The sequence below is a fragment of the Tamandua tetradactyla genome, chromosome 11 (genome assembly GCF_023851605.1).
Source record: "Tamandua tetradactyla isolate mTamTet1 chromosome 11, mTamTet1.pri, whole genome shotgun sequence".
NCBI lineage: Eukaryota > Metazoa > Chordata > Mammalia > Pilosa > Myrmecophagidae > Tamandua > Tamandua tetradactyla.
The window spans coordinates 22,748,832-22,762,233 of NC_135337.1; the positions used below are offsets into that span (position 1 = coordinate 22,748,832).

Here is a 13,402-nt window from a genome sequence, read left to right on the forward strand (position 1 = left end):
TCCCCGCTTTTCCACATGTCCCAAATCTTTGGCACAACGTTTGAGTATAAAATAAGTCTGTCAGAAAAAGTGGAATGTCAAGTGATTCCTTCAAGCTATTCAAACCAAAAGAATCTCTTGGCTACAAATGAAAATATCTTAAGTGAAAATATGGTTAATTTTGTTTCTACTTTATATCAGACATTCATTTAATCATATATAAATCACCTTGTTAAAAGTTTCTGGAAAACCTGAAATTACAAAATTTTAACTCTATTTTTCTTTAGTGCAATTATTATAACATTTTAATAAATTTACTACTTTTATAACATCAAACAGCCAAGTTTTCACATAACTGAATAAATGGTTTGGCACATCTTGGCTTCTTGGGTAAGTACTTAACTTCTTCCATTTTTTCATCCAGATGGTGTTGGGATTGGAGATAATACTTACATTTCAAAATTGTTATAGAAATTACATATAGTATTTATAAAGCAACTATTACCAAGACCAGTGCATAATGAACTGTTAATCTGTATAAACTGGCAGTCAGAGATAAGAACAAAGTCGATCAGGTCAGGATTAAGGTAATTCAGAATACAGGGTAAGGAAGACATTGCCTGTATTTTACAACTTCACCTAACTTTTTGAGACCAAAGGAAGAAACATTTATATTATCCAGAACCTAAATTTTCAGTAGCACATAATCTAACTCAACCTGTCTGGATAGATCATTTAAACAATCCAAACACAGGCAGAGAGCTTAGAATCAGAATGAGGGCATTTGAAACTGCAGACACCCTTCATTTATCCATACCTCGTTTACCAAGTGATGATCCAGCAAACAAACAGCCAGTTGATGTTTCAGCAATAATGCTACACAAAAAAACAAACAAGTATTACCACCTATGTTATAAATAAATTCTAAAAATTACATGCAAATATGACACAGAAAAACATTGATTGTTAAGTAGGCAGAATTAAATCCAGCTAACATATAGCTAAAGTAAAATTCTTCATACAGAGCAGCATGATTAACATTCTCAATCAGCTGTAAGCAGATCTGCAGTATCCTTCGGTAATTCTGACATGGGGACATTACACACCAGTCTTTTCACAGTGGACTTCCACAGTCCACTCAAAGCTAAGGAAAAGCCCCAAGAATTATCATGTCATCAGCACTAAGTAGCACCATATCACAGGCAAAAGTATAGTAGGACCTTAAATGAAAAGGTCTATTTTATTTTTGTTCTATGCTTTTCAATAGTAACACATGCAGAACAAGCATTTACTTTAAAACCTTTAATAGAGATGCTTAGTAAGAAGCTTTAAATTTCAAATATCCAGAAAAGACACTTTTGTTCTTCAAAAGTACCAATTTAAGAATTTTGTAAAACCTTAGATCAATAGCACTTAATTAGATGAACGACAGCTATATTCCCTTTTCTAAATAGATCCTTGCCATATTTAACATCGATTTCTGAGCTGATTTCATCCTTGAGGTACATAAAAGCAACTGGAGATGTTTCTCTGAGGATCAACTTCAATGCTTAACTTCCAAGCAGCTTAAACATTTAAGTTCAGTATATAAATGAAGTGGCTTTTACAAAGGGGCATATCCTCAGAAAAAATCATCTTAATTCATCAGACTATTGATTTAAGAGAGGATTGTCCTAAAAACGTACCTCCCTGAAACTACGAGTCTTTTCATTTAAATAAGATAATTACCTCAGGGCTCTCAAGCCACGACCAGGACAATGTTAATACACTGACTCACATTATTCCATTGCCATTGCCAAAGGCTTGGTCTTGAGGCTCCTGAACGGGCTGGATGTTCACGTACAGGTCCCTGACCTCCTTCCTGATGCACCTGACCGCCGCCGCCGCCATATCTTTTGCCACCTATTTTGGCAAGATGTAAAACAGAGTTAAATAAATTAATGAAAGACTATTTTGACAATTATTTCTCAGTCTCCACAAACACATAAAATAATAACTTTTATATACATTATTTAAAATTTTGATTTCAAGAGTCGAGAGTACTGATTTTCAAGAAAAATTTCGTGAAAAGATTTATTAAAAGATAAATTATTTCGATAATTAAAAAATTTAGAAGACAATGCTGATGAAGATATATGTGAATATATCTAGACAACTTACTTTAAATGGTAAAACGCCAGCTACGAAAGCTCTTCCATATATCTTAGTCACAGAGCCACGGTCAGTTAAATTTATTGGGTTCAACTGTTTAACTGGTGACATTCGGACAATTACTTCACCACCCCCTTTTGGGTAGTAGCCCCTACAAAAAGTACGGCAAATAAATGAATGGATTGCATGACAAACAGAAAGATCAAACATTTACAATTAAATAAGCTCTAAATAATATTTTAAAACTGTGCTGTCCAATATGGTAACCTCAAGCTACACGTGACTATTTAAGTTAAAATTAATTAAATAGAATTAAAAATTCACTTCCTCAGTTATATAAGCCACATTTCAAGTGCTCAATAACAACATAAGGCTAGTAACTACCCAAGTGAACAAAAATATAGAATATTTTCTTCATCACAGAATATTCTGTTTGACTGTACTGCTTTAGAATATAAGCTCTTTGAATGCAAGAACTTTGTCAATCTTGTCCTCTGCTATATTCTCAGGGCAAAGTAAATATTTATGCACAAATAAAATTGTAATTCAAATATTTAGTGGCATTTATTCCCACTGATAACGCTGAGAAGGCACAGATGAGAATGACAGTGCTCCTATCCTCCAGCAGCTCACCATCTAGCAAGGAAATAGCTTCATATACAATCTACTAGGACACAAGTCAGTCCCCAAGGAGAACTAAAATAGAGGCATAAATACGGATTCCAACTTCCATGAACTCATGGAAGGTTCACCCAAGAAATTACAAGTTTCATTTTGAAAAAACATAATAGGATTTCCAATTTTTACAGGAGCAAACGAGGAACAGCACGAACAAAGACATGAGAGTCTGAAGGCAAAGTGTAGTTTAAGGAATAGCTAGAAATCCTGTGGTTAGAATATATAGTATGTTGAAAGGAAGGGAGGGAAAATAAAGCTAGAATGGTAAACTGGGGAAAGAATGCAAAGCATTGAAATGCCATACCAAGAAATCTGGCCTTATTATTAGGTAGCAGAAGGGAGGCCTTAAAGAGAAATATCCTGAATGTACAATGTGTTTCTTAGAAAAATAATTCTGATACCATTGCCAAAGACTAGAAGAGAGGCAAACTTCTTCCTTTTCACACCCCCACTGGGCTCAGCTCAGCTATATGCACAAAATAAGCATTCAATCTGTGCTGGGACACATATACCACTATGCACAGATCTCAATGTGGAAAGTCCCCTGAAATTTATTTTTCCCAAGAAACAAATGAATAACATGCATACCTGCTTTCAAGTCCCAATGTCCCTGCTGCTTATTAATTTTTAAGCCACAAAGTACAATCTTTTCCTACAATAAACAAAATGTATGCAGTAGGTTCCAATGATGGTTCTCTAAGGCCTAGCTTTTCCACTATTTTAAGCATAAATAATATGGATCATAAGGGCTAAGAAATAAACTACTTACCTCATTTTAACATCACAATTAAATTTGAAACCAAATTTTTCCACGATTGGCTTGAAAACCTGAAAAATCAGTTTACTGTTAATCACCAATGTTCACTCATTCAACAAGTATCACTATAATAAGTATGTTTATATATTAAACAAAGTGTTCTAAACTGAACTTGGGACTAGGCAGTACATTCTCCAGTGATACAGACAGTATTTATACTAGCTCCATTTTTTCCAAATAAAATTCTGAAATGTTTAACACTTAATCAGGGCTGTACAAGTCCATCTAAGAAAAAAGTACATCAGAATTCAGGATACTTGATCCCAGTGGTTCTTTACTCCAGAGGCCAATATTTCCTAACCCTTGCCAATAAAGTCCACTATAAGAAATTAGACATTGGTGAAAAGCATTTCATTCTGTCACCTCAATTTTTTTTTTTTTTTTTTTAACACGGGCAGGCACCAGGAACTCAACCCAAATCTCCCTTGTGGCAAGCAAAAACCCTGCCTGCTAAGCCACTGAGGCCAGCCTTCACCTCAATTTTTTTAAACAGTTGAATTCTTACTGCATATAGTGTTTCAACTGCATTTTTTCTACTTACCATTATAAACACAAGTGTTTTCCTGATACCATGAAGTTCTTCCTAAACAATACTTTAATGACTGCAGGGCACTCTATCATACTTAGCCCTTCCCCAAATTTTCATTGTTATATAACACTGTTCAAATACCTTTCATATTTATCTTTTACTATAGATTGTATACATTTTGCCCGGCACTTTCCTTGAAGTGGAATTACTTTGGTCTCATTATATATTCTAAAACTGACTTAAAAAAGATTAGACCACTTTTAGAATGGCAATTAATTAACACAGGAGAATAACAAGTGCTAGAAAGGATGCAAAACAGCTGGAGGCCTCATATATTGCTGGTGAAATGAAAAATGGGACAGCTACTTTGGAAAATGGTTTGGCAATTTCTCATAAAGTTAAACATACATTTACATACAATCCAGCCATCCCACTTGTAAGTAAGTATTTACCCAAGAGAACTGAAAACAATGTTCACTGAAAATCTATACATAAATGTTAATGGTGTCTTTATTTGTAATTGCAGAAAACTGGAAAGAACCTAGATGTCCTTCAACAGATGAACAGCTTCTAGTATATCCATACAGTAGAACACTACCTAAAAATAAAAAGGAAAGAACTTCTGATTTCACACATATAGATGAATACCAAGTGCATTATGGTAAGGAAAAAAAGCCAGACTAAAAAGGGTACAGAGTGTATTATCCTATTTAAATGACATTTTGAAAGAAGGCAAAACTACAATAGAAAATAGATCAATGGTTGCAAGGGACTAGGAGCAGAACTGACTATGAAGGACATTTTTGTACAAATGGAATTGTTTTGTATCTTTTTTTTGCTTCTTTTTAAATTTTATTTTTTTAAATACCAAAAAACACGTAACAAATGCAAACATTCCTCTTTTGATCATTCTGTTCTACATATATAATCAGTAATTCACAATATCATCACACAGTTGCATATTCACATTATGATCATTTCTTGGAACATTTGCATCTATTCAGAAAAAGAAATAAAAAGAAAACATTAAAAAAAATTTATACATACTATATCCCTTACCCCTCCCTTTCATTGATCACTAGCATTTCAAACTAAATTTATTTTAACATTTGTTTCCCCTATTATTTATTTTGAAAATTGTTCTATACCTTGATTGCATTAGCAATGCTATGTGTTTATCAAAACTTATGGAACTGTACTCTAAAAAGGGCAACTTTTATTGGAAATAATAATACCTCAATTAATCTAAGGAAAATGATTAAACCACTTTTCTCCCCCACTAGTTGTATATGAGCATGCCAGCATTGAATTTTTTCTTTTTTTTTTTTTGTTTACATGGGCAGGCACTGGGAATGAATTTTATCATTTTAAAAATCTATAGGCATTCAGGGTAGGCCATGGTGGCTCAGTAGGCAGAGTTCTTGCCTGCCATGCCAGAGACCTGGGTTTGATTCCCAGTCCCTGCCCATGCAAAAAAAAAGAAAAAGAAAATCTATTGGCATTCGGTTTCTGGAGCCTGCCCATGCAAAAACAATATATATATATATATATATTTCTATAGGCAAACCATGATGTCTAATTATTGTTTTGAGTTTTTCCCAAATTATAATTCCTATATTTATATAACTGATACATAGTTTACAAAGTAACTACAACTGAGATTTTCCAAGAATTCAATATGAACACCATTCTGAGATACAAAACATAAACATAACACTACTCCAGCAATAAACATCACAAAGAAGCAAACAGGAATGTACACAAAAATACTCAGAACAGATGTAAACAGAGTATGGAAATTCAGAAGAACATATGAGATAATCTTAGTTTGCCAACAACAACAACAAAAATCCTCACCATCACCGTGTAATCAATCTGCGGTGCCATTTCAGCGTTAGTTCCACCTTTCAAACGGAGTTCTGATGGAGAAGCAGCAAAGAGAACACAGGGCATCGAGACCTGCATCAAGAGGCACACACTCCTAAGGAGAAGGCAAAACAGGCTTAGCTGTGCTTTCTTTATCTGGTCTCAGGTATCAGATATCAAGAAAGGTGCATTTCTACATATCACCATCAGCTAAAGGAATCACAGCTGGGAAGGCAGGTACATATCCTTAGCTTTGAAGTTTAAACACACTTAAATATCTGAATGATAAAATCCTGAATTTTAAAGAAACACACTATTGCATGGTAAAGAAATGACTTTAAGTAAAAGGCAAACCTACGTTTGAGTATCAGTCTAAATGCTTCTTAGCTGTCTGACCCTGGATAAGTTCTGATTCTTTTCTTCAAATTACAAAGAAGTAAAAAAAATACATAAAGTATAAAATCAAATCAAGTCTTCTTCACGTCACTCTTTTTTAAAAGGATTCTTAAAAGTAGCAGTTGTGAAAATGCAATCAAAACAGTAAAAGTCTAGAAATATTCAAGTGACTATATCTAAGTCACTAAAGTGGCTAAGGCATAGCTTCTTCACATTTCAAGTTAAGATGTAGTTCCAATCATCGTGGAGTTCAGGATAAAAAAGAAAACAACATGTTAAATAAACTTTTACAAGAATTGACAGTCGAATATTTCACATGAAAAAAAGGCTTGCTTTATTAGTCTGTTTGGGCCTCATAAATAACGTGAGAAATCAATATTAAATGCAAAGTATTTTATAAAAAGAGAAGATTTTGTCAGATTTTCTAAATAAGCTATTATTTCACCTTCTTTCAAACTCAAGGGAAAGCAATCACATTCATAAGTAGAGTGTAGTTTGAAAGAGAATTTAACCTAAGTCTCAATATACCAAAAGAGGAATCTTTACTTAAGTTCCCTATGACAACCATTCAGATACTTAACTGGGAAGTCTCTAAACTAATATGAATTTCATTAATTCAACAATATTTACTGATTGGGAAAAATGTATGAGATATAATCTCTGTTCTCAAGGAGTTCAGCGTAGGAGAAAATTAAAAGAGACTTGGAAATGCTATTTACTATATAAGTTTCCAACTATTGTACTTCTCATTTTTTATTCCCTCCGAGGAATCCAACATTAAAAGTGTTCCTTGAAAGGATTTTAAGATATTCCTTAAAAGGATGTTCTCCCCAACAAAGCTAGATTCTAGGAATAATAAGGGAAACTTTAATTTTAGGACAGTAAGGAACTACAAAAACAAGAGTGGACCCTTTGAGAAAGCCCATGATACAGTAATCACATTTAGGGATAAAACATTAGAAATGAATAAACAAAATGTTTTCTTGCTAAGATTTTGCTTGTCTTAATCTCCTAAATGGAACTGGATTATTAACTTTAAACTCATTTTCCATACATTCGAGAGGTTTAGAAGCCAGGAGATCTGAATTCTAACTCTAATTCTGAACCTGATCTATGATCCTGGGTAAATCACGGACACCACAGGCCTTGATTTCCTCAATCACAAAATGGAGGCAGGATTGGTATATATGGTTTCTATTTTCCCTTTTGCAACTCCAAAATTCTATGATTCTGCTTTAGTTTATTTCTAGACAGTTGGTTAAATATGACTCCCTGCGATTGTTCAACTCAACAACAAAAAGATAGCCAACCCAATTACAAAATGGGAAAAAGACTTGAATAGACACCTCTCAGAGGAGGAAATACAAATGGCCAAAAGACACATGAAGAGATGCTCAATGTCCCTGGCCATTAGAGAAATGCAAATCAAAACCACAATGAGATATCATCTCACACCCACCAGAATGGCCATTATCAACAAAACAGAAAATGACAAGTGCTGGAGAGGATGCGGTGAAAGAGGCACACTTATCCACTGTTGGTGGGAATGCCAAATGGTGCAACCACTGTGGAAGGCAGTTTGGCGGTTCCTCAAAAAGCTGAATATAGAATTGCCATACGACCCAGCAATACCATTGCTGGGAATCTACTCAAAGGAATTAAGGGCAAAAACTCAAACGGACATTTGCACACCAATGTTTATAGCAGCGTTATTTACAATTGCAAAGAGATGGAAACAGCCAAAATGTCCATCAACAGACGAGTGGCTAAACAAACTGTGGTATATACATACGATGGAATATTATGCAGCTTTAAGGCAGGATAAACTTATGAAGCATGTAATAACATGGATGGACCTAGAGAACATTATGCTGAGTGAGTCTAGCCAAAAACTAAAAGACAAATACTGTATGGTCCCAATGATGTGAATCGACACTCGAGAATAAACTTGGAATATGTCATTGGTAACAGAGTTCAGCAGGAGTTAGAAACAGGGTAAGATAATGGGTAATTGGAGCTGATGGAATACAGACTGTGCAATAGGACTAGATACAAAAACTCAAAAATGGACAGCACAATAATACCTAATTGTAAAGTAATCATGTTAAAATACTGAACGAAGCTGCATCCGAGCTATAGGTTCTTGTTTTGTTTTGTTTTGTTTGTTTTGTTCTTATTATTATTACTTTTATTTTTTTTTCTTTTTCTCTATATTAACATTCTATATTTTTTTCTGTTATACTGCTAGTTCTTCTAAACCGATGCAAATGTACTAAGAAACGATGATCATGCATCTATGTGATGATGTTAAGAATTACTGATTGCATATGTAGAATGGTATGATGTCTAAAAAAAAAAAAAAAAAAAAAAAAAATGGTCAGCACAATACTGCCTAACTGTAATGTAATTATGTTGGAACGCTGAATGAAGCTGCATCTGATCTATAGTTTTTTTTTTTCTTTCTCTTATATATTTTTGTACTTTTTATTTTTATTTGTGTTTTCTCTGTGTTATCACTTTAGTTCTTTTTCTGTTGTCGTGCTATTTCTTTCTCTAAATCGATGCATATGTACTGAGAAATGATGACCATACACCTATGTGATGATATTAAGAATTACTGATTGCATATGTAGAATGGATTGATTTCTAATGTTGTGTTAGTTAATTTTTTTAATTAATAAAAAAAAAAAAAATATGACTCCCTGCTTCCTTTTTCTACAGGAGAATGCTCTAAAAAATGTCCTGACTATAAAGATACTTCAAATTCCTTAGTTTCCTTAGCAAAGTTCTCATCTGGCAAACCTCACCTCGCCTAGCAACAGGTCCTAAAGTCTATTAAAATAAGAATTCAAATCACAACTATCACTAAACATTTTCCTAAACTAAAAAAATCCTAATCCTTTAAAATAATCACTTTTGAAACAAACCAGCACCAGATTTACAGTACTATTTCTTATTTTATCAAAAATCCTAGTAATTGGATAGAATTCTGATAAAAGGATGATGTTTAAAATAGCATTAAGTGGGCGGGCCATGATGGCTCAACAGGCAGAGTTCTTGCCTGTCATGCCAGAGACCCAGGTTCGTTTCCTGGTGCCTGCCCATATTAAAATTAAAAAAAAGGTAAGAAAGGGGAAAATTCAACTTCCTCAAGTTGAATTCTTGATATTCTTACAAGCGGTGTGGATAACCAAAGCTATAGGCTGAGCCCCCAGTCTTGGGGTTTGTTCATATGAAACCTAACCCCACAAAGGATAGGGCAAGCCTACTTAAAACTAGGCCTAAAAGTCACCCCCAAAAGAACTTCTTTTGTTGCTCAGATGTGACCTCTCTCTCCAGCCAATACAACAAGCAAACTCACCACCCTCCCCTTGTCTATGTGGGACATGACTCCCAGGGGTGTGGACCTTCCTGGCAACGTGGGACAGAAATCCTAGAATGAGCTGGGACTCAGCATCAAGGGATTGAGAAAACCCCTAGAATGAGCTGAGACTCAGCATCAAGGGATTGAGAAAACCTTCTCGACCAAAAGTGGGAAGAGTGAAATGAGACAAAATAAAGTGTCAATGGCTGAGAGATTCCAAACAGAGTCGAGAGGTTATCCTGGAGGTTATTCTTAAGCATTAAATAGATATCACCTTGTTATTCAAGATGTAATGGAGAGGCTGGAGGGAACTGCCTGAAAATGTAGAGCTGTGTTCCAGCAGCCATGTTTCTTGAGGATGATTGTATAATGATATAGCTTTCACAATATGACTGTGTGATTGTGAAAACCTTGTGTCTGATGCTCCTTTTATCTACCTTGTCAACAGATGAGTAGAACATATGGCATAAAAATAAATAATAGGGGGAACATACGTTAAAAGAAATTTAGTTTGAAATGCTAGTGATCAATGAAAGGGAGGGGTAAGGGGTATGGTATGTATAAATTTTTTTCTGTTTTCTTTTTATTTCTTTTTCTGAATAGATGCAAATATTCCAAGAAATGATCATGATGATGAATATGCAACTATGTGATGATATTGGGAATTACTGATTATATATAGAATGGAATGTTCAAAAGTTAGGAATGTTTGCATTTGTTTGGTGTTTTTTGGTATTTAAAAAAAATAAAAATAAAAAATAGCAATACGCTAAATGCCACATTAAAGCAATATAAAAATTAATTACTCTCTGTTTTGCCAATAAAAAGGATACTTGAAAGATAAGCGCCCAATTTAATTGTTAAATATTTCCCAATGGGAAAAAATCAGGATATCTAAAAACCTGTAAATAAGGTTACATATTTATGACAACAAAATAACTAGACTAAAATTAGACTATGACTCCTAATTAGCTGTAAGGCAAGAAATAAATTTACTAAAATGCAAAAATGATAACTAGAGTGGATGCAAATTTAGTTTTACATATTCAATATCTAAATGTTAAAAAGTAAAGAAACAAATATATTACATACTACATACATGAGAAATTCCAGATATAGTTATAGCTACAATTAATGGGCACTTATATCCCCAAAACTTTACATATTATCTCCAACTTTGAAAAGTGTTTTATCTCTACTTTAAGGTCTTAATAAAATGATAGATTTTTGAGATTTGAGCCCAGGTCTCACTCCAAAGCCCATACTTAAATGGAATGTATGTGGCACATACCCTGCTGTTTTGGTATCAGCTGTGTGGGTTCCACCTCGGATCTTCTCTGGTGTAAAGGTGATTTCTGTTGAGCCGATTTCTGCCCCTTCCAGTTGTCCATCACACAAATCCCGAATCATTTCCAGTCCAGATAAATGTTGAGGCCTTCAGGTCATAATACTGCATCAAAACGTGTGCTTTCAGACTGCCTATCTCCCCACATTTTATGACAGGAAAAGCAATGGAAAGAAAACAGCAACGTCTAACCTAGTGGAGTTAAGTGCCACATCTTCAATTTCAAAGCTTCATTTGGGGCTTCGTCTTTTGGCATCTATACTACCTATGAGTAAGCATCATTTATTTGGACCACTTATTTGGACTATAAACACATACACTGATGTAGTGTTGCAATTCAGATGTGTGCAAAAGAGGGAAACTAGTAAAATAACCTAAGAGCCAACAGTTGCACTTCACTATATAATCTATGGTACCTTAACACAGCTTTAATGAATTGGACTCCCCTGTTGGTGAAATGGATTGTCACAAACTGCTGTGACAAATAGTCACATATATCAGTAACTGCCTTTCAATAAATTCAAAATGGTTTGTGAATAAGAAACAAAGAGATAGGTGATCTACTAAAAGGAATTTTACATGGAATACACGAGCAGGAATTAGTTGGGTGTCTCCACCCAGCTTCTGTTCTAACATGTGCATATACCTGAAGCTTATCTAGTGTATGCCCAGCTTTCCAGACAGAAGTAACCAGGAAATCAGAAGCTTCCCTCACCAAGTAATTCTGGTCTTATTCATGGCTACCTGGAGGTATGAATCAAAGATGAGGTAACACATCTAAGGTCCTCTTCTGTTCGGATGCATTTTAGTGTGCAGCAAGAGGGTGAAGTAGCAAGAAAAACGGGCTTTCCCGTCGCTATACAGACGGTTCTAATCCATATTCTTCACCAATACTTGCTCTCTGGGTACCTGTAATGCCCGATGAGGTGATGTAGCATTCCCCCCCCCCCCCCCCCCCCACGGGCAGGCACCGGGAATCGAACCCAGGTTTCCTGCACGGCAGGTGAGAACTCTGCTACTGAGCCACCGTCGCACCGCCCGGATGTAACATTTTAAAGGGTAATTCTTTAGGAAACGAGACTTGAGCCCTGTAGAAAACGCGCAGGTCTATTCCTAAACTCGCCTCTTGATGTTTTCAGGAATGCACAACCCGGCCGCTCCTCACTGTCCTGGCAGAGCATCCCGGGGCTAGTAACGAAGGCCGCGACGCAGCCCCCCGAGATCCCGCCCCCCGGCCCCCAGACGCAGGAATCCTCGCCCACCCGACCCCTCCCCCTGCTACTGCCCACGGCGGCGGCCCGGCCCCCGAGCCGACTGACCTCAAGCCGGGCGTGCTGCGGCCGGCTCGGATCTTCTGCACGCGCAGAGAAAGGCCCAGAAGACAGCTCAGGGCCGTAGAAACCCGCAGGATCTGGCCGCCCTGTAAAATGTGGGGGTTAGGGAAGAAGAGAAGAAGGTGAGTCGCGAAAGCTCTCCTCCCGATCCCCGAACACAGCCGCAACCCGCTCTGCCGCGGGTCCCGCACTCACCCCTTCCAAGATCCCACCGTCGACCTCCACCCGCGGCCCCGCCATGGGGAGGGTCCCGGGGCCCGGCCTGCAGCCACGAAGCCCTCGCCGCCACCGGGGGAAGAAGAGACACTGGCTGTGGCTCCGCAGCTCTAGACCTCGGACCCCGCTGGGGGTCGCGGAGGCCTAGAGGTACGGAGAAGAAAGCGGCCGCTCCCCCCGAATCCGATTCAGCAACAAGAACCCCGACCAGTCTACCCCCAGAAGTCCGGGTCCTCCAGCCCGGCAGCGCGTGCGCCTGCGCGCTGTGAGCTGCTGCGGCGCTTAAAGAGGCCGCGCCGGGAAAATTGTGGCGCGGGACTCGGAAGTCCTCCGGGGGGGAGGGTTGGCGGCCGGGAAAGTGCTCGCGTGGCTGTAGGAAACGTGACGGTCACAGACTTGTGCCTTGAACACGGCAAAACTTGCTGATTGCAGAAATTCTCCTTTTCCACTCTGACCGCATCCTCCAGTTGCCCGTAAATTTGTGCAAACTTTGTTTTTATCTCTGTTATCTCGAGTATCCCACAGTACCCAGAGCTGGAGACTCTTACAGCTGAGAACGAAACCCCGCAAGCCACCGACCACTACCTCTCTTGATGGGTGTGCTTTCCCTGAAGCCTGTACCTGGAAATGTGTGTGCCCTGGTGCATGGAGACCAGTGAGCTTCTTGTGCCTGATGGGTATGTTTTTTATATGTGTGTGTGTGTGGAGAGTATTCTCATAGTGTATT

The 13,402-nt window shown here is 37.3% G+C and overlaps 1 protein-coding gene across 2 annotated transcripts in view; it reads right to left on the minus strand.

Annotated features, from left to right (window-relative positions):
- Window positions 1-12,951, minus strand: part of RTCA (RNA 3'-terminal phosphate cyclase) — a 36,609-nt gene extending 23,658 nt beyond the window's left edge. The window contains exons 1-8 of one of the 2 annotated variants that reach the window (XM_077120125.1): window positions 12,655-12,951; window positions 12,445-12,545; window positions 11,072-11,215; window positions 6,012-6,135; window positions 3,578-3,636; window positions 2,140-2,281; window positions 1,757-1,881; window positions 797-855 (exon numbers count right to left, since the gene is read on the minus strand). In XM_077120125.1, coding sequence (XP_076976240.1) covers window positions 797-855; window positions 1,757-1,881; window positions 2,140-2,281; window positions 3,578-3,636; window positions 6,012-6,135; window positions 11,072-11,215; window positions 12,445-12,545; window positions 12,655-12,699 — 799 coding nt within the window. In that variant the 5' untranslated portion in view covers window positions 12,700-12,951. Of the gene's footprint in view, window positions 1-796; window positions 856-1,756; window positions 1,882-2,139; window positions 2,282-3,577; window positions 3,637-6,011; window positions 6,136-11,071; window positions 11,231-12,444; window positions 12,546-12,654 lie in introns of those variants that run through there. The other variant, XM_077120126.1, reaches the window with a different exon arrangement.
- Between the last annotated feature and the right edge of the window lie 451 nt (window positions 12,952-13,402).